The sequence below is a fragment of the Corylus avellana genome, chromosome 5 (genome assembly GCF_965113065.1).
Source record: "Corylus avellana chromosome 5, dhCorAvel1.hap1.2, whole genome shotgun sequence".
In the NCBI taxonomy this organism is placed as follows: Eukaryota; Viridiplantae; Streptophyta; class Magnoliopsida; order Fagales; family Betulaceae; genus Corylus; species Corylus avellana.
The window spans coordinates 31,193,140-31,216,876 of record NC_142494.1 but is presented as its reverse complement, the minus strand read 5'-3'; the positions used below and the strand labels follow the sequence as shown (position 1 = coordinate 31,216,876).

The 23,737-nt window shown below is 36.0% G+C and overlaps 4 protein-coding genes and 1 long non-coding RNA gene across 5 annotated transcripts; 1 reads left to right on the top strand and 4 right to left on the bottom strand.

The window, feature by feature from the left end:
- Nucleotides 1-6,254: 6,254 nt before the first annotated feature.
- Nucleotides 6,255-7,521, bottom strand: LOC132183328 (uncharacterized). Its single transcript, XR_009440397.2, has 3 exons — nt 7,431-7,521; nt 7,292-7,335; nt 6,255-6,650 (listed from the first exon to the last, which is right to left on the bottom strand). It is a non-coding gene; the product is annotated as an uncharacterized LOC132183328 (long non-coding RNA).
- On the top strand, nt 6,646-8,854 carry LOC132183327 (Pollen Ole e 1 allergen and extensin family protein). The gene is made up of 2 exons (XM_059596739.2): nt 6,646-7,195; nt 7,295-8,854. The coding sequence occupies exons 1-2, from the start codon at nt 6,997-6,999 to the stop codon at nt 7,627-7,629; spliced, it is 534 nt and encodes a 177-aa protein (XP_059452722.1). The 5' UTR covers nt 6,646-6,996; the 3' UTR covers nt 7,630-8,854.
- Nucleotides 8,855-9,236: 382 nt separating this feature from the next.
- LOC148586046 (uncharacterized) lies at nt 9,237-9,848 on the bottom strand. The gene has a single exon (XM_088516878.1). It carries the CDS (start codon nt 9,846-9,848, stop codon nt 9,237-9,239), a length of 612 nt encoding a protein of 203 aa, XP_088373004.1.
- A 1,168-nt stretch (nt 9,849-11,016) lies between these two features.
- Nucleotides 11,017-13,080, bottom strand: LOC132181941 (omega-hydroxypalmitate O-feruloyl transferase). The gene is made up of 3 exons (XM_059595164.2): nt 12,973-13,080; nt 12,414-12,884; nt 11,017-12,145 (listed from the first exon to the last, which is right to left on the bottom strand). The coding sequence occupies exons 1-3, from the start codon at nt 12,973-12,975 to the stop codon at nt 11,276-11,278; spliced, it is 1,344 nt and encodes a 447-aa protein (XP_059451147.1). The 5' UTR covers nt 12,976-13,080; the 3' UTR covers nt 11,017-11,275.
- A 2,216-nt stretch (nt 13,081-15,296) lies between these two features.
- On the bottom strand, nt 15,297-22,511 carry ARP2 (actin related protein 2). The gene is made up of 15 exons (XM_059596727.2): nt 22,314-22,511; nt 21,336-21,446; nt 20,765-20,899; nt 20,578-20,649; nt 20,382-20,460; nt 20,109-20,158; nt 19,704-19,807; nt 19,520-19,588; nt 19,373-19,436; nt 19,059-19,127; nt 18,617-18,700; nt 17,763-17,821; nt 17,106-17,172; nt 15,857-15,940; nt 15,297-15,706 (listed from the first exon to the last, which is right to left on the bottom strand). The coding sequence occupies exons 1-15, from the start codon at nt 22,353-22,355 to the stop codon at nt 15,626-15,628; spliced, it is 1,170 nt and encodes a 389-aa protein (XP_059452710.1). The 5' UTR covers nt 22,356-22,511; the 3' UTR covers nt 15,297-15,625.
- Nucleotides 22,512-23,737: the final 1,226 nt, after the last annotated feature.

The following is a 23,737-nucleotide window of genomic DNA, read 5'->3' as shown; positions in this document are numbered from 1 at the left end:
TTTGAAGTAGTATTGGTGGTATAAAGGAAAGAGCAGAGCCTCTGTTTTTCACCTTCTTATTTGGTGGGATTTGTCTCTTTCTCCGTAAGGATTCAGAAAGAGAAGATAGTAAGGACAAAGCCCCAATTCATTTGCATTGTGATTGGAGGTTTGTGATCACCTCCATTTCTTGTCTTATTCTTGTGTAGCTGGTTTTTTAGAGGTGTGATTTTTGTCATCTTCAACAGTTCGGGAAGCCCCTGTGCCTGCCCTACATGAGAATCTACTAGGTTGGGACCCACTGTCCTTGGGCCGGCCCATCTGAGAACAAGGAAGTTATAATTTATATTATCATTACTTTATTAGTTGTGAAGCTGGGAAAGGTCGTTGATTAAGGGAAAATGATGGAGGACAGAAAATCTAGGGGAATATAATAGGGATTTTCATAATGTAAAAAGGATTAAAGGGGCCCAATTTCGAGGCTATTGTGAAGAGGACCTTAACAATAATTATTGACAAAAATCACCGAAATACTGTTAATTTTACATCAACAAGAAGACCCACCCAATATTCAATCCCTTGCTGCCTTTTTCCTATTTATAAATATGAAAGTTGATATGACATTTATTTGAATATATAGGATTCACATGAACTCTCTTATAATTTGTTGAAAATCTCAATATATCATAGGCATTCCTTATAGCATTATGCGAACTTAAACACATACTTATAATTATCTTGTATATATGTGGTCGAATTATATATGTAAAATGCAGAACAAGTTAACCCAAGTTTTGGAATAATTAATGGGTTCAGATTATATTTATAAATTTAATGGTGTATACATTGCCACATGGTCAGGAGTGAAACTAGCATTTGGAGTTTGAAGTGGAACAAAACTAAAAAATTAAAGGCATTTTAAAACAAATTTGTTGCTAGATAAATATTAAGATGATGTGGAACTTACTCATTAGTACCCTTAACATTTCTTTTCTAACAATAGCATTGTAATTGAATCCCAACATCCTTAGTATTTGTGTCTTCTTTATCAATTAGGCCCCCGTGTGTACACTAATGTATTTTTGCCTTCAACATAATATTTTATTTTAATTGATACATTTGTTGGTCATCGTCCAAAATATTCAAAAATTCCAAACATATTCCACTCATATTACATTAAAAATAAAAAATAAAAAACCCAATATATATATGCCACTCTTTCTCATGCACTCACCAACTCTTACGCGAAAATGTGTTCATATTTATCATGAAACATGATAATCAACCAGCATTTTCTGTCGTCCTTTTGTCTTCCCCTTCTGCTTTTTAAGCATTATAATTGTCATCAGACTATGAAGCGATCGAGCTAGCCCTAGAAATACAATGGCAAAAGTATCAACAAGCAGGCCAATTTGCTAATATACATGAACTAATTGAAGTACTCCTACACAAACAGTCAATTTGACAAATGTGGGAAAATTTGTGTGGGAATTTAATAAAAAGTAGTGCGCAAAATCAGAAATAGAAGATCAGAGAGCTAGGATGAGAGAGAGGTAAAGATAGATAAGAGTAGAAGGAGGTGAGGAAGTCAAAGTGAAGAAGAAAAAGGACAAAAAATGGACATAGGCAAAGTCGTCGGATGTGGCGTCGGTGGCGCCGCCTGGGCCTTGGATTTGCCAAAGGAATGCAGTGCTTGTCCACAACCATTATCCCTCTTAGGCGGCATTTCCTTCCAAAACTCTCTCTCTCTCTCTCTCTTTCTCTCTCTCTCTCTCTTATTTCATATTTACAATCACCTTGCAAGCATGCATGTCCTTTGTATATATATTCATCACCAAGTCAAGCTTTCGTGCCACAGCATCCCCATTAATTAATCAAATAAATCTTGCTTCAAAACATGGGAACATTTCTATATATTTGTGCGGAACTCCAAATGTGATTGTTCTAAATTAACTTTCTTCTTCTCTTCTTTCATTTGTCAGGGCTTACACCAATCCTGCAGATTTGGTATATCCACGTTTTTATCGTTTAATCTATATAGCTTCAAACCACGTACGGATTCAACTACATTATACGTAGCTCTCCTTATAAGTTATAAACACTAAAATGCTCAGGACTTCCTAGCTACCTAGCAAAAAAACATACGTTGAAAAGCCTATAATAATTAAGATTGGTGTAACTGACACCCTTGGGTCAGCCCAACGGGGTCTTAATCTTCCAGAAAGCTGATGGGCTATCATAATGAACCAAGATCAAGAAGGGGCCCGACAGTCAGACTCAAGGCCAATACAAAGCCCAAGATTACGATGCACCTGCATCTTAATAGAACGCCCCGCAACCAATCTCCCTCTTTAGCTAGATTGGATAACGGCTTTCTCAGGTCAGAAATGTCCCATAATATTCACATAATGGAATATTTAGAACCTTATTACGTGACCTAATCAGCAACCTAATTTGATTCCCTTAATGGAATTCTAGCTAAAAACCCTCAAAACCCTAACAAGGAAAGGCGGGAATAACCAAACTGTATAAGAAGGGTAATACCCTCATCAGGTATACAATCATTTCTTACACCCTTACTCTGTCAATTTGCTTTCCTTCTTACCTATCCATTCTGACTTAATTATCGAAGGTAGTTCTGTCGAACCTACAATGAACCTCTTTCACTATTTGCTTTGTTTGCAGCCTCCCACCAGTGGTTGACGTGCAGTCATTGTGTCAACAAGGATCATTGTTCATTGGGATGGGCCATTAACCCGGCCAATGCACATCTTGGTAGATAATCGTAAAACTATCTTTAGCTCTCCAGCAAGCCACCTAAAATACTAGCGTAAATTTTATTTTCATTTCTAAATTTTTTTCATTATTTGTTGTAATTTTCAGCAAGAATTAGTGTAACACCCTAGATTATATAAATTATGAATGGTTACATATCTTTATATATATATATATATATATATATATGCTTGTGAGAGCATTTCAGGAAGGACGGAACCAAGGGGCCGGCCCCAAGGGCATAGTTGTAGAGAGAACCTTGAGGGGCCCTGGTGAAGATATGCTAAATCCCACATTAGTGTTGACTAACTAGGTGGTATAATTGGATTATATAAACAATTTTATAAAACATTAATTATGACTAATACTTTTATATATATGATAATGCATGTGTTCTTGGATATTCCTATGTACAACTTCTATCATTTTTTACTTTGTATCATTCGTTCTCTTGTGCAGTCCACTGGACGTACACTAGGTGTACAGTATTACTGCTGCAATTAACTATATGTTTTCAAGTGACAATATTATTGGAGATTATTTCAAAGTTTCATTAGTGAGAAAAGAAAAGAGATGTTGGATCAATAGTTTCTTAATCGCGTTTGTATAAACTATTGGACCCCCGATCTTCTTGTAAGCCGATTTTCAAAGGTAAGAAGTTTGTACAAATAATTAATTTGCTTAATATATTACTCATGTTGGAAATTCGATATATAATCTTGTCACATATTTTGACAAGTCGTGTTTGGACGAGCATCATGTTCGTCAAAGCCATTATATTATGCAGCTATAGTAAACAGCATTGAATCCACGATCCCTGGCGAACAAGGAGCTATGTAAAGCAAAAGCTACGTCCAACGCTACCTACCATGTGCTACTTGGTCGACCTTTACTATTTTTATCGGTTAAATGCAAACATCCATGGCCAGGTCAATGCAGTACTACATGTATATATTTTAAGTACAAAACTCCAATCACCTAATGTCAACCATTTTTAAGGTAAATCAATCCCGAATACCTAATCTTTTCAAAGGGTCAATTGAAACGTCAAATGCAGTGAGCACCAGAAAATAAAAAAAATAAAAATCTAATCTAAACATTTGTATTTTTATTTTTTCTCACCTAGTGGGAGTGGGCCTGAGACCAAATCTCTCAAGGACCCAAACCACCACACTCCAGATCTCAGATCTAAGACTCATACTAAAGCAAGGTTAATTGGGCTTGTTTGAGGGCGGCCCGCGTTCTTTATAGTCTCACGTTCTGGAAGCACAGATGGGCCTGGAAAGATATTTATACCGGCCGAAGAGTTAAAATTCATAAGATAGATATGTGTAAGAAAATATATGTAGCTATAACAAATGGTCGGATGGAAGAAGGGTACTTTTATTAGCTCTTTATGTGCAAAGAAATCCATCATTAGCTGTTTCAAAAAAAAAAAAAAAAAAAAAAGAAATCCATCATTAGGAATTAGGATTGAACAGACCAGCATAAGATGACCTGGCCATGATTCCGAGTTGGTTCAAGATTCACTTGCCATCGTTTGCTGGAAATCCTCCGATATTGTTTGAGGGATTTGAGCAGGATACACACACACATATATATATATATACCTCAACTCATTATGATATGCTTTAGAGGAAAATTACAGAAAGATAAGATACCAACAATCAAAATACTACATAATATAAAATATTTTTTGAGCATGCATGCTCTCACGATCCTAGTCAAGAAGAAAATGTGATCATCTACTCAGTAAAGTAAATACCTAATTTAGACTATAATCAATTAAAAAGCTTTAATTTGCTCCTCGTAGCTCTGCTTTGCTTGCTTGATTTCAGGCATGCAACAAGACAACAAAACAAGGTAATAAACCATAATTTTCAATGAAAACTTACAGTAAAAGGCAATATGATATTTCATTGGAGCAATCAATCTTATATATTCGTTCCCATGCAAGCGATATGCACAATTTATTTTCCCCGGCATATGAGAAATACCAATTGCAACGCAGTGAAGATCACCATCCGGTGCAAGAGGCAGAACATCTGCTTCTCTAAATGGAGAAGAGAAAATGGAAAAGACAAGGCAGCGTGTAACAGGATTCAACAAAATTCCTAGACCCTTAACACTCTCTTTGAGCCACATATCCAAGTCTAAATCATACGCGAGCAACCTTATCTCATTAGCTACGCGAGTGACCCAGTATAAAATTATCTTAGGTAGACCTCCTTGTTAGAACTATCCGCACGAATATTAACGGTATACCACTTCGTGTGCGTCCATTCATTGTCCGACTCCTCCAAAAGCACGACGAAGTTGTAATAACGAGTAGAAAAGAAATTATTCATCCAAAATAGGGGAAAAGAAGGACGAGAATAAGATGTATGTGGGGATACATAATCAGTTGGTGATTCATCAATTGAAATTGATCTAGGAGTCTACCATCGATGCAATTGCTTCGTCGCCAAGCCTAGGTGTCCGTCCATGGAGATGGAGTATTTGTTATGAAGGAACAGTAAGATTGGGGAAGAGAATTAGGGATTATTCCCAGTACAGGTAGCTCGGGAATGGGGGTGGCGTGATCTGGGAATGGGGCGCTGAAGGAGGAACTGCAACAACTGAAATCTTGGGGATGGCGGAGCAATAACAAACCACCCTATGCTTCTTGTCTGGCTTTTAGAGTTTGTTTTCCTTCATCGTCCTTTCTTCTCGGCAGATAAACAGAGGATTACGTAGAATTTAGAAACTGATGAAGATAAAAAAATCAACATTTTAAATTTAGTAATATCCAAATTTTCAGTAAAAGAATCCTAAACCAAAGAAAACCGCTCAACGTTAATTGGGCTTGTTTGAGTTCAGCCCACGTTCTAGAACATCTCATGGGCCTGGAATGATATTTATACCAGATAGTTAGCCCAAAGACTTAAAATTCACAATGAAGGACTAGGATAAACCACTTTTAATAGAAAATCTACAGGCTTTTCTCTTATTCTGTATCATAATAACAAAAATTGAACCATATCTTTTGATCCTTATGAAATTTAATCCCAGAGGAAGTAGCCCGAGCCACCCTTTACGGGTAATGATATTTAGTAGAATATTAACCATTGATTTTTTTTTTCTTCTTACAAAGCCTTCGTTAATTCAAAGGTAATTTTCGCTACCACATCATCCCAATTGTATGCCAGTCTACTAAATAACATTTTTTTTTTAATTAACATTTTAACATAAAATTCTCTCTAAATCCTTGGGCCAATTTCACAAACTCAAAAGGAATTTCTGACAAAGTTTTTTTTGGAGAAAATTCCTCTTACCCAGTCCATTAAACTGACATATGTCCTTAGTACTAGAGTGGTCTTGGATCTTTTATGTGGCAAAAATTCCCTTCTCCAAAAATTTATCCCCAAATAATTAAAAAATGATCTGCAAAAATAGGTGCTACAAGTTCATACCACCTCGAGCCACTCTTAACAGTATTCATTAGTTATAAATGTCGGAAATTAGTCAGTAAACATGATTAGTATATAGAATAAAACTCTTCCACCCATCTTATTACAATTTCCAAACAGGGCATAAGCTGCACTTCAACTTTGAAGATTCACATGAACTACATGAACCCCATTTTCTCTCAATCATGTCAACAACTTTTCCCTTCAATACCTTGTCCATCAAATCCCACCCCAACAAAGAAAATAAAAAATAAAAACCTCATCCATCCATACAATTACAACCCACATTCAGATGCACAAATTATGCAGTAAAGTCACTGAACAAGTGGAAAGTGGATACACTAAAGCTGAACTTAAACTGAACATGGGCATCATATAAATGAGCTCAGTACCTAACGATTTGTACTGCCAAATGTCCTTTTTAGCACGCGCCTTGGTGAGAGCCAACTGCAATAGACAATACGTTAGTGTAAACAGCAATTTTCTTGTGGAGCTGAGAACTTCAAATCAAGCACCACCACCTCTCAGTTTAATTAAGGGAGCTATTCTTGCCCAAAAAAGAATCTACTGTCTTCTCTCTCCTACACATCAAGTCCATATCTTGCCAAAGAACATTCACATGACTTTGTTTCTTGTGAAAAGGATAAATTTCCACCACTTTTTGCTTACAGTTGGATCTCCACCAACAACTGCCGCTCATTATCCACACAAACAAATTCATCTTCTACTATGTGATAATGCTTTGAAGGCTATTCACAGCTAGCAAAACAACTAATCCTAAAGAAGCTAGCCAATGTTTAAGCCATACTCTTTATCTCCAAAGTTAGCCATGAATCCGATGATTCTCTTTGTCGTTTCATCTTTGTTTATTAATTCCCTATATGCGGGAGTTGAGCCAGCAAAAAATAACTCCCAGATCATTGTGATGGGTTTTGTTTATTGTGACATCTGCGCCAATAACAGCTTCTCCAGACACAGCTACTTCTTACCAGGTGAGAAAAACTAATTTCAAGTTTGATTGGATATATTATGTGTTGTTCATTTGTAAAGATATGAAGTTCATATATTTTCATGGTGCTCTGTCTTACCAGGTGCAGAAGTTACAATAGATTGCATGTTCAAAGCCATCTCCCTGAAAACCATAGAACAGATATCATTGTCGGTGAACAGAACTACAAATAAGTATGGAGTTTACAAGTTGGAAATACCATCGGTTGATGGAATTACATGTGCAGAAGATTCTGAAATCGTGTCTTCCTGCCAGGCAAGCTTAATACGGATTTCATCTTCTTCATGCAATATTCCTGGTTACAAGACCACATCAGATCAAATAGCAATAAAATCAAGACAAGCCAATCTCTGTATCTACAGCCTAAGCGCATTGAATTTTAGACCATCCAAGATAGATGTCACCTTATGTGGATAATAAATAGATGGCTTCTCAAGCTCTTTCCACCATGCTTCCACGACATGGTTCCTTCCCTATGTAAACAATCTTTGCCTTCAAAATACATCCTACTGTCCTACTAGCACCATCATGGCTCTTTTACATTCCCCATGTACACAGAATCCAGGATACCCAATACCTTGGATACCTTTTCTCCTGGCAGCCCATCACTGAGAGATTAGTCTTTCATTTTCTTTACTGTCTTATTTGTCTGGTTGTTTGGCTATACTATGTTTGCAGAAAATATGTGTATAGTTTGGGTGCAAGAAGAAACTTCACTTGCCAATGTTTATAAGATTAGGTCCTTGTTACAATGTATGAATTGTGTATTGAGTTTTCTCTGGTCACTGACATTATGAAGGAAAATTTAAGCAGCTTGAATAATTTCAGAAGTATGCAAACTCACTCAGCGTGCAAGGAACATGGCACCCTCAAATTGACGAAGTCTTAAAGAATTGGTTGGATCAATAATCCTGTTCCGAAGTGCATACATCATCCTCAAACACCATGGCTCCCATTCAAAACCACAAGAACTATGAGATGCATTATCATAATGACTAATCTTAGCCATATCTGCTCCATCACTCTAAAAAAACTAATCCTCACAATTGTTTTTTTTAGGTACCTGGACATGACAAGTGAGGAACAATGCCATAGTGTTTGGGTATGTCTTGAAATGCTTGTTAAGTATATTCCGAAGCATTTCTCATAATGAAAAACTTTGATGCATTTTGAAAACCGGGCCTCAATCATTTTGGAAAAAGTGTGATAAATATCTAATAATTTATAACCTGATTTCATTAAGAAAACCCAGACGTAACGGGAAAAATCATCAACAAAAATTACAAAATAACATGGGTCACTCATACTTGAAATAGGAGAATGTCCCCAAACACTAGAATGAATTAAATCAAAATAAGCATATGCAACAAACTCACTATTATTAAATGGCAAGTCAGTTGTTACTCAAGTTGACAAGAAACACAATCAAAAGAGCTAGAACTAGTGAATACTAAACCTAACAAACCTTTAAAAGCTAATAATTGTACCCCAAGATGCAGATGCATGACCAAGAAATGAGTGGCAAAGGACCGTGGATGGTGGTGGTGAAGAGACACCAGCAGAAACTTTGGAGGTGGGAAGGTGTAAGGATGAAAGCTCAAACATTTGCCGAACTCTATGCCTAGTCCCAAGTGTTTGGCTCGTCCAAATTAGACAAAGAGAAGTCTATAATCAAGTTCATATAGTTGGCCAACAGAAACGAGGTTAAAGGATAGTTATGGCACATGAAAACTTCAAGAACAAGAAGTTTGGGTGTATTACCAAAACGTGGCAGAACTTGATTGAATATTGCCTCTAAGCCAACTGTAGATAGGGTGAAAGTCGATGTTGGGAACTCGCCAAGGTTAGCCATTGGAAATGGAACACTCTCAATATTGGCAATTGCTACAACGGGCACATTAAATTTGGGGGCGGCGGCTGCAATTTTCAATAGTCTGTCTTGAGCGTCTATAGTAGCGACAATAGTTTTTGTCGCAAGTCTTAGAAGGAAGGCAATGAGGAGCTGACTTGTCAGAGAGCTTTGGTTATGAAGACAAAGAACCAGAGTATGAGGAAGCCAATTCTGTATGATTAAGCTCCTGTAGTCGAGTCTCCTCTCGAACAAGTTCAAAGACAGCCTTGTTCAAGGAAGGAAGAGGAGAGTGATGCAAAAGTTGCCCGTGTATAGACTCAAAATCATCACACAGAGCCATCAGAAATTGATAAAGTCGATGTTGATCCATGCGTGAAGCATATAGTTGAGCATCTTCAGGATCCTTCCAAACTGGGTCTGAAAGAGAAAGCTGATCCCATAAGAATTGCATGCGAGCAAAGAAGTCATTGATAGTTTGTCCTGATTCCTGCTTCAGATGGTAGAGATCAAACATAAGTTGGTACTCTCGAAAACCATCAGTAAATGAGTAGCGGGAGGCAAGCATATCCCAAGCAGACTTAGAATCATCAAACTTGCCAAGCATCGCTGAGATAGATGGAATGGTGGTGTTACACAACCACATAACGATTTGATGATGATTGCTATCCCAATCAATAAGGCCAGTGAAAAATGCTTCATCTGATTCAGTAAGACCTTTAGTGGGCTTTTTGAGAACGCCAGTCACATAAAGCCCGAGCTTGCGGCCTTTGAGAAAAATGCGCATCGATTGGCCCTAATAGTATAGTTTGTGCCATCCAATGTAACTTGAATAGGATGAGAAAACTCGTTTTGCGCCATTTAGAGATGTCAAATGGAAAAGGATCCCAAAACGTAAAATCAGTGTGAAAAATCGAGTAGGAAACACCTGGCCAAATTTGGTCAACACAAGTGGCTTTGTTTGATAAACGTTTTTTCATGATTTTGGCATTATACTATTCATCTCACTTTTTCATTTTTTTAATATTTTATTACTTTTTATATCATATCAATCATTTTTTTATTACTATTCAAATAAAAAAAATCACTACAAAACAAAATTTTTTTCATTTTTCTATATCAAACATTCTTACTTTTTCATTTTTTTTTTTTAAAAAAATATTTTTACTTTTTTCACATCAATCACTTTTTGCTACCAAAATCAAAACAAAATTATTTATCAAATGAACCCTTTAAGAAAACGCTAAAATTTCTCCATATGCAAGAGGAAAAACAGTAAACAAAAGTGACCGTAGATTACCGTTATTGAGCATTATGTACAGAAACTCTGAGCTGGGTTTGTAGCCATTTTCAGCCTCTTCGCTTCGATTACCACTCTCAGTCAATTACCCAACTCAGTGCCCCTGTTCTCAAAGACTCGAATAGTTGCCTCAATCAAAACGACGATGTTTGAGTCAGCTACGACCTTTATTTTATTTTTATTTTTTTGGGTTTCTTCTCTTGCTTTGTTTCTTATATTTTGGCCTTTCTTGTTCTTCCAGAATGGAGACCCTTGCAAACGATAGGGTTTTGTAACCAAACGGCACTATTTAACTTCAGCGGTTTTAACGTGCCGTTCAAAAATATAATTTGTAATTTTTATTTAAGGTATATTTGTAATTTTAAAACAACGGTGCCACGTGGCATGTACTATGGTTACAAGACATGTTAAACATGTCTGATGCGGTACTAATTGATTAGCCTAATATAACATATTATTAATTACTTATTTGAAATCGGAGAAAAACTTAAGGATTTATGAGCAGAAGTTAATATAAAATATAAATACATGAAACAAAATGACATTATTCATGAGCAGAATGCCATTAGAATCGGAATTTAAATTTTTGGCATGCAACTTATACGAAACTGAAATTGCCAGATTGGTAATACTGAAAACAAAATGTTATTAATAATAAAATAAAATGGAAAATAAAGTTTATTAACAAGCTGATTGAAACCAATTAGCTCAACATTCAGAAGTACACACTCAAAAATAAAAGAAATTTTGTGCTAGATAGATACTAAATAGTACTGTTTGTAATAATGGTGCTCTTAATATAGAGATGCATATATGTATAATATCTCAATTTGCTAATTTGCTTTTGTTCCCAGCTCCCACAGTAACACACATAATATTCTTGGAGGAGTACTAGATCGATCGAGCATTAACGTCTATATCTGCATGAGTTCTTGGAAGATCTTCATGGCAGGGGCTGGCAAACCCAGAAGCACATTTATGCTCTTCCTCTCTTTCCCAATGGAAGAGAACAAAACCACTTCCTTCTCAGGCAATGCCACTGGCCCTGACAGAACAGGCTCTCCCCATCCGAAGTCTGTGGTGTGGAAAGATAGCCTCGACCAAGTGGTGATCAAAAGGGTGGAAGCCAAAGATGGCCTTGCTCTTGTCACCTCGAAGTAATCTATGGCCGATCTCATATACTCGTCTGTAACCATCTTAATTGCATCCTTAACAAGCCCCACCGCAAATGATAATGGCTTCTCCAGGAGCTCACCTGCTTGGCATATTGAATTCGTCAACACAATCCCATTTCCAAAGTACCCTTTTGGCAGTGGTGGGTTGAATTTAGGCCTTCCATCAACAGCAAACAGGAGCTTTGTCTGTTGATCAGGTAAAAACTCAAGTGCTTCAGTTCTAGCTTTCCACACAAACGCAGAGAGGGCTTCAAATGTAGTGCACTTGTCATGAACCCCATTTTCCGTGGCTTTCATCTTTAGCTGGTCTAGTTTGTCAGGGTCAAAACAGAACGACTTGTAGAGCATTTCATTGCTGCAGATGTCTGTAGTACTGGTGCTGTGTTTAAGCTTGTGTTCTATCTCAGCAAATTCTTGGTGCAGATGCTCTATCTTAGGTGGGCTGCGGGCTGCAAGTGTGCTTCTGTCTAGGAATGGAGGCACAGCTAGCGGCAAGCCTCTTGCTGTTTCACCCCACGAGTTCACAAACTCCATAGCACCAATGCCATCGAACATACAATGATTCATGCACAGCCCAAGAACAAATCCTCCACACTTGAACTTAGTCACCTGGAATTAAGATGGCTAGAATTAGAACCTTACAATCATCCCACAAAAATCACCATCCAAAAAGCATACCCTTTAGCTCTCGAAGACCAAGAGCGTTAAACTCTCCCTTAATTAATGAGACTCAACGTGTGAAATTCGCATGGGCTCGTGAAGAAATATATATCCTAGGTCTTCTCTATATTGACTAACAAGAATGATCATCAAAAAATAAAGGCTACAACTACAAATAAATAAAATTTACTACTAGTTTTAAGAAATATTTACATACCTGAGCCACAAGGGGAGGCATCTCTAAAATGTTCTTTGCACCAGGAATGTCATAAACCAACTTCCCGAGAGTCTCAGGGTCGGGCTTTGTTGTGTCTCCTATCTCTTTCATTGTACAGTTTGCTTCAGCCTCCACAAAAATAGCCCCCTCTCCAGTGCAAGCCACAATGAGCTTACCCTCTGAGCTGATGGTCAGCCGCCCAGCAAGCGGGTAATAGTGGACAAGAACCCTTTTCAAGGCATTCTTAATCACTTCCCCGGCCTTCTCATTTCCCATTTCCTCTGACTTGAAGGAATAAATAGTACGAACGATCACTGCAATGTTCTGATCAAGGTTTGAGAGGAAATACAGGCCCTTCTCTGTTTCCTCTGCAGGAGGAACCAATGTTGGCTCTCCTTGCTTCACACTAAGTTGAAGAACATCGCCATTAGAGCTCCCCATTGTAGCAGCAGATACTTCAAGCTCCACAACCTGAGTCAAATTAGAATATCAAGATTAATTAGTAGGAAAAGAAGCAAAAGGAAGAGTACAAAATATAATTGATTATGTGAAAACAAACCATGTGTACAAGCTGTCAGCTAAACAGAAAGGGTGTGCTCACAACTCAGTAAAAGAAAACCCAGTTACCAAAAAATGATAATTCAGGAACACAATTTATAAGCTGAGTTTCTTTCTTTCTTTCTTTCTTTCATTGGCCACTGGGATCAGAAGATATATATGGAAAGTGATCGACCCAGTTCAATAATTGTGTCATTTCGTTAAGAAATTAAACAAGATGGGTGAAAGGGACGGGTGGTTGCGCAGTATTGGTGCATGCCAGCAACGCTTTGGCAGACGTTATTGAATTACACAAATCTTTATTTCGTAGACGTGGTCTTCTATCTGCAGTCTAAGTTTTTGTGATGTGGGTGGGGTAGGCCACTAGCAATTGGACCTAACATACCAGACGAAGGAAATCTGTAGTCAGAGATCAGAGAGACAGAGGAGTGGGGGCTTATTTGGTGGGGGTTGGCATCCCAAATCTGCTTACTTGATTCCTATATTTATTATGTTTGGTCTTTCTCGGTGACCGTTTATTAACTCATAAGCTTGAGTTTGAATTAGGAATTTTTTTCTAATATTATATTAAATCATTACTTACTTTAAAAAATAAAACTGAAAAGAATAGAATAATTTAATCATTTAATTTATCTTATAACACTTTCTCACGCTTGAGTTTAAATTTTTACTTAAAAAGTGAATCTTTATTCTAAAAGCTTAAACTTATAAAACAATGATAAATTTAATTATTGATTATAGTTTTAATTAACATCGTTGTATGGTTTAGGTTAGTAACCGAATGAATGAATCATCATCTGTGTCATGTTACGTGTTTAGGTTGCTTTTTTACTGAGTCAATACCGAGTTTCCAACAGCAATAACTTGCGAGGTTGCTTAGAAGTTAGAAGATTCCAAACAAAGTCAAAGCACAATAAAGAAAACTAAACTCATGGGAAAGCTGAAACCTCCACTATCTGTTCTGAGCTTCACTACAATTAAAACATGATTTCACACCAAACAAGAAGGAGAAGAAGAGAGAAACTGGACATGGTTTCAACTTTCAATGGAAATCAAATACTATGTTAAATGGGAGATCCATGATAGCTGTTATTATATCAGCTTCTTCGTTATGGTTTAATTCAAGAAAAAAAAAAAAAAAAAAAAAAAAACAAGAAGAGACTTCAGACTTGGAGCTTATTTGGGATTACGTTTGAGAGATCGAGCTTTTAAGTCAAAAAGAGCTTTTGAACAAAAGCTTCATTTTTAAACTTTTGCCAAAAATGCGTTTTGATTATTTTTAGGTTTTTTGCACCCTTAAAAGCACATTTAATTAATTTTACCAAACGAGTACTTTTTTTTTTCAAACAAACTTTTTGAGTGTTAAAAGTACTTTTAGGCCCCTCAAACACAATCTCAAACAAGCTCTTAAAAGACAATAAGTATATACCCTTTTTTTTTAAGAAAAAAAAAAATTGCAAAATAAAATAATATATGCTGCCTCTATAGGGTTAGTTACAGGCTTACGTTTTGTATTCTCTCTTTTTTTTTTTTTTTTTTTAAATTTCAAAACAAAAGGTCAGGTAAGCAACTTGAGCAAAGAAGACAAGTTTTCGTGGACCAAATTCATTTCCGCTCTCCTCATTAAACTACTTTTAGATCAACAAATCCAAACTTGAGTGGGTGAACTTTATTTATTATTTTTAAATATTAAACCAATCCGAAACTTGTATAGCCTAATCTCTCTCTCTCTCTCTCTCTCTATATATATATTTTTTAGGCATAAATGAACGACTTATGTTCACTGTAGCAAATGAACGACTTATGTTCACTGTAGATAAAGATCTTCACGATATAAATATAATGAACGATTACCTTTATTTTTAACTTTATTTTTTGGACGGATATTATTATGCTAAAAGCAACTTCCAATTACCATAATATGGATAATATGGCTCAAATAAAAAGAAAACGATGGATAATATGAAACTTATACTAAGCTCATATAAGTTTGGGCCGCATTTGTGCTCGGAAAAGTAATGGGTAGAGAACAGTTAAAAGTGTGTTTGGTTTTTAGTAGTTTCAAGATGTACTGATCGAAGAAAAAAAAAAAAAAAAAAGAATTTTAAAAACACAGTTATGTATTTGATAAAATTGAAGTTCGGTCTTTAAAATTACAGTTTAACCAAGTCAAGTTGGTAGGTGAAATTCTGTGTTACTATGGCCAAATAATTCTGACACGCACACGAGACTCTAATAAGTAAGCTAAAACCTGACACACACTTGTTCGAAATAGTGGATGGAAAGTAAAATTTATAAAAATAGAATGATTTCTTTTCCCCCTCGTTAAGCAAGTCTCAACACCTAGAATATTTTACTGAAATATAGCTGAGTTGTATAGTCAAGGTTCAATAATTCAACGTGGCGTAACCCCACAATATATACCAAATATTGGGGAGACCACGCGACATGAGATTGAAAGGATAAGAGGAGGATAGGAGGGTGAGAAATAGCATTACTCGGGATACATAGAAAAATTGTATCGCACTTATAGTTTGATCAAGCCCAATTACCAAAAAAAAAAACCATGTCCCAGCTCTCATGCTCATGCCTGTAATATGACACTCTCCCGACTACTAAAATAGCAAAGGGGGTGGCAAAGTGACCTCACAAAATCATGCCTGGCCACACTTGCTTAAACAAGCAACTCCTTCTTCTTGATAATCTTCCCTGCTAATCCAAAACTCGGGTGCATCCTGCATGTGTAACCACCACATTCAACTTTTCTCAGATGAGTTCACTTTACCAGCCAGCAAAGTGAGATATAAGAGATCATACAAATTGCGTGTCTGACATGATGATGATAAAGGTAGAGAGAGAGAGAGAGAGAGAGAGATGGCGTGTACCTTCATAATTCCTGCAAGGACTGCACCTCCTAAATACACCATATGCTTTCTTCGTGGTGGATCCTCAATCCGCAATCGCAGTTTCTGTTCACCGTAACAATATTTAGAACAGATAAAGTGAAGTTCAAGAATATAAAAAGATTAAACTTGATCCATCATTGCAGTAAACCACACTTGGTGGTATTCTTTCTAATCATTGCGTTCTCCTATAAGCCACCTGATTTTTGTATAGGGAAGGATAACATGAAAGCTTTTAAAATTTGAAGAACCAAGTGAAGAAGGTCTACAGAAATATGACACATAACTGCGAGCACTCGATGAGCAAGAAATTCATGTAAGTAAAACACCCCCTTACACTATTACTGGCTCCCCTAAGTTTGATCACTAGTTCCACCGTTGAGTATGAGGGAAATGTATTTCCCGATAGATGACTATATATCAGGCGATTACTTATATAATAAATAAAAAATAAAAAATTGGATGAATAAAAATTTCATTTAAAACACAAACTCCATGCACACCAACAAGAAAGCTGAAACTCAGTTCTTTATACCAAACAATGAAACACCCCACCCCAATCAAACAATTACAAATGGTCTCCTACAAAAGAAAAAAAAAATTCACAAGCTAAAACAAACCACCACCCATCAAAGAAAAAAAAGAGCTTCATTACTCATTTTGAACAAAGAGACTCAAAGGAATGCTCCAATTCTCACAAATCTTGATATTTTCAATAGTATTCTCGAACTTTCCTTTGCTCTTCCCCATGATTCTTGTACTAATCTCCCAACAAATAAGATGTAATATTTGCTCCTCAGAATTCACCCTATTGCAAAATTTAATACTATTCTGGTGCTTCCATATGTGATACACAGTTGCCCCAAGAGCCAATTTACACACAGTGCATTGCAAATTTTTCCCCTTCCATGCCTTCATGCCTTCCCTCACCACCTCATCCCAATCCAGCCAAATAGGACTAACCAAACTTTTAAGCATCACTTCTCTCCATAACCTTTTACTCCAATCACACTCAAAAAATAAATGTTCCCTACTTTCAATAGTATAGTGACAAAATAAGCACTTCATATCCCCCACCATACCCCAACTTAGCAACCTATCCTCCGTATATAAGCCCCCTCTAATAGCCAGCCATAGGAAGAAAATTCAATTGTTATCTAACCAAAAAGAATAAAAGGAGTATATGTTTGTTTCTCCTTGTAATCTACGACACACACAACTCAGAATTTACCTTCAACCCATCTTTGTTCCCCTTTAGAACGACATCGAGATAACGATCCAGTATTTCTTTCTCCAAACTGAAAGAAAATTAAAATCAGAACTTCAACAATATTTACTTCTAAGAAGAAACTACAACAAAAGCACAGTCATGCCAAATGATGTGTTCATGGGATAAGAAAGGACATACTAAGCCCCAGATTACGAAATCTTCATGAATTCCCATACTCAGACTTCGAGAAAAACCAGGAACACATTGTTCTATATGTAACAGTGATGGTAGATTGATATTCATACAACATACTATGTATTAGTATCATCAAATTGGAAGTCACCAACTGAATTTTTCAGGCATCTTTGAATCACATGTTGCAGAAAATTGACTTCTCTGATATTTTAAGATTGAATGATAGGCAATTGGTCCTTACAAAACTTCAACAAGTATGTACGTCAATACATCGTCAATATATAAGCAACGGGACCAATCTTAACCATGGTCCAACAGAAATGAAAATATCTTCTGGAGTGTAAGACAGGAATCTAACATGAAATCTTAATATAACAGAAACTAAGATACCCATGCGGAACATAATGGGCAAGGAAAAAACACTATAGAAGAAGAAAGTAGGTCCATAATCTGATTCAATTCAAAAGGGGTTTACGGTATTACCGGCTAGGTAATCCTGGATACATGGTGCTCCCTCCGCTTAAGACTATGTGCTGGTAAAGCTGCAAAAGATAATTTGACGACAATTCAGAACCACATGACAGGGAGTTCACATTCAAAGCAAAATAAAGAGTATATATGGCAATGGTATGCCCCTAAGTTTACCACAACCAGCCCCTGAAGCTGCAGTAGATTCAATCATCAATCTGAATTCTTCAATTTCTATCTTAGAAAAAGCTCAGGCGAATATCCTAACCATTAGGTGATCAATATCTTGGCTAACATATTTATATGCAGCTATAGAGAATCTAAATTGTGGTTTCTGGATCAGAAAACACAAGCAATGCCAAAGCACGTACAGGAGATGGAATGGTATTTAAAGTGGGAATTGTCGCCTCCAAGAAAAGGTGGGAGAGTGATATATATCTATTTCAAAGGCAACCAATTGGTGAAAGGAACCAAATTAAAATGCATGAATATGTCTAAGCCATAGTATGTGGCCAAATGCACCAATTGGTGGCTGCTCCAGGTATGATATCACCCACATGTGCAAACTTATTAGAAGAAAGCCAGAAAGAAATGAAAACTTTTGGAAACTTATAAATAATTTATTTAAAATAAAAAATAAAAAATAAAAAATAATAAGGAAGAACAAAAAATAGCAAACCCAGTAAGTACAAGTTTGATGTGAGAAGAGCGAGCTTCCTTCAAATACAAATATCTTATATCAACCTTACAGCATAGAAGTTTCACTTAGAACACATAACTTTTAATCCTCATCATACCAATCAAAGATATGATCAATGCTTTTAAGTTAGAAACATGTAAAAAGATTGTCTCAGAAATAATATTAGTACCATCATTCGATTGTCAATATCCATTTCCTGAATGCAGCGAAATACCATATCCGCCATCCCATCACCTTCGACATCGATCAGTTCCTGCAAGAAGGAAGCACCTGTGAACTTTGACCGATTAAAAAATTGCTACAACTGCATTGCCTCATAGTCCTACCATGTAATACCAGGAAAAGCTGAAAAACCAGTACAGTAGGAGCTAAACGTACTGACAAAATGAGAACTGCTCTAAAAGAGATTATTAACATTCAAAGTAGATCAAATATCACATTACAATTCAGTTGACAACAATTTACAAAGTACATAATCAGGACCTACCAATCAGCTGCATAACATCTGACAATTTTCATGTTATAAACCACCAGTTCTTAGATTAGATATTTATGGCACAGAAAAACTTGGAGACATGGAAAACAAAAGTCAAAAGAAAGTACAGGCTTACTGGAGTGAAAAGAGCCTCAGGAGCCTGGAAACGTTCAGTACCAACTTTAATGACCCTTCCATCTGGCAGCTGATGAATATAACGTCATAAGTTAATTTCACATTGAATATATAAATAGAAAAGTAGCTGGTATCATATTCAGAGAGAAACACATATAATGATATATATAAATAAGGAGATGAAGGATGTGCAGCTTGGGGATACCCCTAATTATGCTTCTTCAGTCAAGTCATGCCAAGAGGAATTGCATCTTTGAACATTTATATAGAAATGACCATATGGAGATCTAGTAGAAACTAAGAAAATGAACTCACAGTATAATTCTTAACAAGGATGGTGGTTTCAAGCCCCAGTTGATATTCTCTCTTGTAATCGTAACTGTAAGAAAAACAGATATAACTTTACATGGCAATGCATCATGTTTGACCAAATCAGAATATAGCACGAGTTTGTTTCTTCACCTTATATAGCAGAGCTTCTCTTTAATTTGCCTAACAGTCTCAAAATCCGCTGTCCTATTCATTGCATACCTTCAGCAAAGAAAGTTGTATTTTCCTATTAAAATGAAAGTTTGAATTGAGGAACAAAAATCAGTGTTAATTATATTGACCTTACTAATAAAGCCAATAAAGAATTGGTCCTCACCCTCTACGTGACAGCAAATCAACCAGATATGCTGTTATATGTCGGCCAGCTACATTCATTCGCTTTGTAAGATGAGGGAAAGAGTAACCATCAACAACCGGAACCTGGACAGAAATCAGGTGAAATACTACAAAATAAACCTTCAAAGATATGGTATATAGTAATATACTGGGAAGAGTATGCATAACTACTGTCTTCTTTAAACCAAGTCCTGGATTTTTAGTGCCAACTACTGATCCAATATTTAAAATAACGCAAAATATAGTTAGTAATATATATCTAGCCCCTCACAGGACCATATACTGAGTCTTTAGTGAAAACAGCTACTTAAAGAGTATAAAGTGATGGAGGAGTACGCATAAAAAGTTGGCCATGATTTAATGTAAAAGAGGTTCTTGAATTTACCACATGTGTGACACCATCACCAGAGTCAATAACTAATCCTGTCAGCAAACCTGAGAGGAAGTCAAGGAAATGCTGAAGCACATGGCTAAAAAATGGTGGGAAGAGTACGTATAAAATGAGTGGTAATAGTAGCATTAACACGGAGTGTTTCTAGCAAAAACATGACAAAGTCATCATGGTGGGATTTGCTGTTTATTTTCTCCAAGGACGTTAAGAAGAAGGGGAAATTAACAAATATAGATACTTTTAACCTTCAATCATCTTTATAAGCACCTTGAGCATACAATGTTAAAACAGCTTGGATTTGGATGAAGACACCAGCAAAGTTGTATTTCTCAAACATGGTCTCAACCTGCAAATCAAGTCAAGCGCCAATAATGAAATGCCAATATTTTGATTCAGAATATTAACCATGATAGAGATAAGTTTACCAAAGAAAATAATTTTTGAAAATAAAAGATTCACAAACCATTTTTTCACGGTTCTTTGAAGGATTTAGCGGTGGGTCTGTAAGTAAAATCTTACATTCTGTTGGATCAATCTGTTGATAGATATTGGAACAAACTCAGTAATGATCTGGTGAGAGTGTATCATAAAAGAACAAATCACCCATACACCATAGATTGCCACAGCAATCAGAACCTCTTGAAACTTACTTTCAATTCACTGAAAAATGTGTGGTCCCAAACATGACCCATATCTTCCCAGTTTTGCACAATACCGTTATTGACAGGATAAGATATATCCAGTTGATGCCGCAAGTCTGCGCAAGCACCTCCAACAACAATATCCTAAATGAAAAAAAGAACAGCCTCTCATAACTAAGAATTAAGCATAACCCATAAATTAAAAATGCCATGTACTTAACAACAACAGAGCATGTGCAGAGAACATGAATATAACACAATCATAAATGAGAATACTAACCCCTTAACACAAGACATAGATTTGCATCCATGTCAAAAACAGTAAACAAATAGCAACGAGAGATGTAGAAACATTTTCGTTTAACTATTTGATAGTAGTAGTAAACATTAGAATGAAATGTACGTTTGTGGACATATATAGCTAAGCAAACCATTTATAACAACAAGAAACAAGCAGATGAGAAGAAGATTTGTAGATTTTCATAAATAATAGCTTCAGAAAAAATGTTTGCATAACAAATCCTCCGTGCTCTCTAAAAACAGAAATGCAATTCTTTTCCTAAGTAAGAAACAAAGTTACCGTTATCTCTTGTTCCACGAGTGATTCTTCATACCGAAGCATAGGCCGCCCCACCACACAGGGGAATACGGAGGTAGGGAAATTCTCGCCAGCAAAGCCACACTTGACATACTGCATCAAGTAACTAGTTTCACAAAAAAAGAACTAACAAATGGTAGCCAAATCAATTTATAACTTTGTCATTGTGTTATATCATTGCACGGGAATGGAATTTTCCTCGAGTTCCACAAAATTGTACACACACACATCATTGAGAAGCAGGCCATTCAAAAATAAATGAGAGTCATAATGACAAGATATAGCAAAACGGATCAAGATCCTATACATTTTTAATAACTCCGTAATTGAGTTATTAAAATCCAAGCCATCAGTTAAATTAAATAGTTCAAAATTAGCCATCTAAGTATATAACTTAATTAAAGTCTCTACTTATCAAAAAAAAAAACTGTCAATGTGCCTCATTTCAAAACCAAAAACACACTTTTCTCGAAACAATTCAAAGCACAAAACATTTTTCAAATGTGAATCTCACCAAAAAAACACTTTTCACCTTTATATTACATCAAAACACTTTTTCAAACAAAGATCGAAAAACACTTTTTAAGACTATTATCGAACATACTCTGGATTCTCCAGAATGGTAAATGCTGAGACGGTAAAATCTGAACAATTTAATTGAACAAGAAAGCGGATAGAATTTTCAGAACTCCACCATGGAGTTAATCTAGAAGATCCTAACCCTAACAACACACAGAATTCCAGTACAAACTCATACTGGAAATACTCATTAGTCCTGAGCTAATCGCGTACTGATTTCAAATTCTCCTCTATCAATTACAATCCAAATTATTTCAAGTGCTCGACGCACGTGCAGCAATGTGTATAATTCGGTGGATCGAGAAAAAAAATGAAGGATTAGGCTTAAGACGCTAATTAAGAAACGAAAAAATTGAGAGAGAGAGAGAGAGAGAGAGGTACCCCTGTGCCATTGTCGCAGACGACGACGTTTCTGTTGTCCATATTGGAGAGTCGGAGCTGCTTTCCTCGTCTAACACCTCATTTCTTCAACCAGAGTTGCGTGCAAATGCAGAGAAGAAACAGTGTTGAGTCTGTTTTCCGTTGCAGAGAAGTCTATAAAACCATTTGCAGCACCAACTATTCGGATTATTAAATCGAAAGATATAAAAAACTCATGAGGACAGATCAAATAGACGTTAGGCAAGCTCTTGTTACGGCGACTTGTTAAGTTGTTGTGGCGACCAGAACCGCCACATTGACTTTTACTCGAGTTTTGCCGGCAGACTCAATAAACGGTTTTTCATTTTTTATTTATTTTGTACAACTTTTTATTTTTATCTTTTTGTGATTTCAACTTTTTTTTTTTTTATTTTGCATGAATTAATGACAAAACTACAATTCATGATTTTTTTTAAAAAAACAATCTTAAAATTATCGGAATAGAGATAGTTTGAGAGAGTTATTTGTCATTTTTCCTATATTCTTTTTTTATTTTTTATTTTTTAAGTACCGAGTAAATATGTCAAAGTTTCTAAGTTATAATTTTGTGTTTGGTTATTCATTTGAGCTCTTTTTTATACTACGTTTTGGTATAAAACTATAAATTAAGTTTTGATTATGTCCCTGGTAGTTGCAACCATTGAGTTTTGAACCTTAAGCCTTTAGAAGAAGGTGAGGATGATATCAAGTTATCGTGCCTCATATACCCTTGCCAACACATGTGCTATAATAATTGGTACAAAGGGCCGCGATCTCACAAGGACGAGTTATTCCCAAAAACTTGTCCTCAATTCGAATTGTAGACTACAACTTGCTTACATGAAGCCAAAATTGCTATTAATCATAGGTCAACCATACTACGGTAAATTTGTTCCCGAGCCTTGTACACATTGCTTGTCACATTATGGAGTTTGCTATGTATTAAGTCATTACCTTCTCCACAATGAGAAAAATACTAAAGGTAGCACTAGTGACTAGAATTATCTATTATAAAGTTAGTAGTAAAGAAAATTTTAAACTCATGTTTATATCATTTATCAAAATTAGTTTCATACGAGTAATGCTATAAATTTCTCTTGTATTCATATTATATAACTCAATAAATAACATAGCTTTTTAAATTATCATTTGGTATTTGGGTTTGTAATTGATCACTATTTAATTTTGATTAAATTATGATTTTAAAAGCCACCTAATCTTTTAAGAAAACACAATAAAAAATTAAGAATACAAGAGAGACTTATAGCATTACTCGTCCCACACAAGAATTGCCCCTTTTTTCAATAACTAGTCAATATTTTGCCTTCCCCCAAGCCAATAAATCCCAAGTGTTGCTCACCAAAAGTAAATCTTACAAGCTGATTTGAAAATTAGGAGTCATTTAC

Excerpts from the sequence above, each read along its gene's own strand:
- LOC132183327 (XM_059596739.2), top strand. The coding sequence starts at position 6,997 with ATGTTTAAGCCATACTCTTTATCTCCAAAGTTAGCCATGAATCCGATG. Across the intron at positions 7,196-7,294 it reads ACACAGCTACTTCTTACCAG|GTGCAGAAGTTACAATAGAT; the intron begins GTGAGAAAAACT and ends CTGTCTTACCAG.
- LOC148586046 (XM_088516878.1), bottom strand. The coding sequence starts at position 9,848 with ATGCGCATTTTTCTCAAAGGCCGCAAGCTCGGGCTTTATGTGACTGGC.
- LOC132181941 (XM_059595164.2), bottom strand. Across the intron at positions 12,146-12,413 it reads TGCCTCCCCTTGTGGCTCAG|GTGACTAAGTTCAAGTGTGG; the intron begins GTATGTAAATAT and ends TCTTAATTCCAG.
- ARP2 (XM_059596727.2), bottom strand. The coding sequence starts at position 22,355 with ATGGACAACAGAAACGTCGTCGTCTGCGACAATGGCACAGGG. Across the intron at positions 20,900-21,335 it reads TCGTGGAACAAGAGATAACG|GATATTGTTGTTGGAGGTGC; the intron begins GTAACTTTGTTT and ends TTTTTCATTTAG. Across the intron at positions 19,128-19,372 it reads TCCTTGTTAAGAATTATACT|CTGCCAGATGGAAGGGTCAT; the intron begins GTGAGTTCATTT and ends TATATTCATCAG.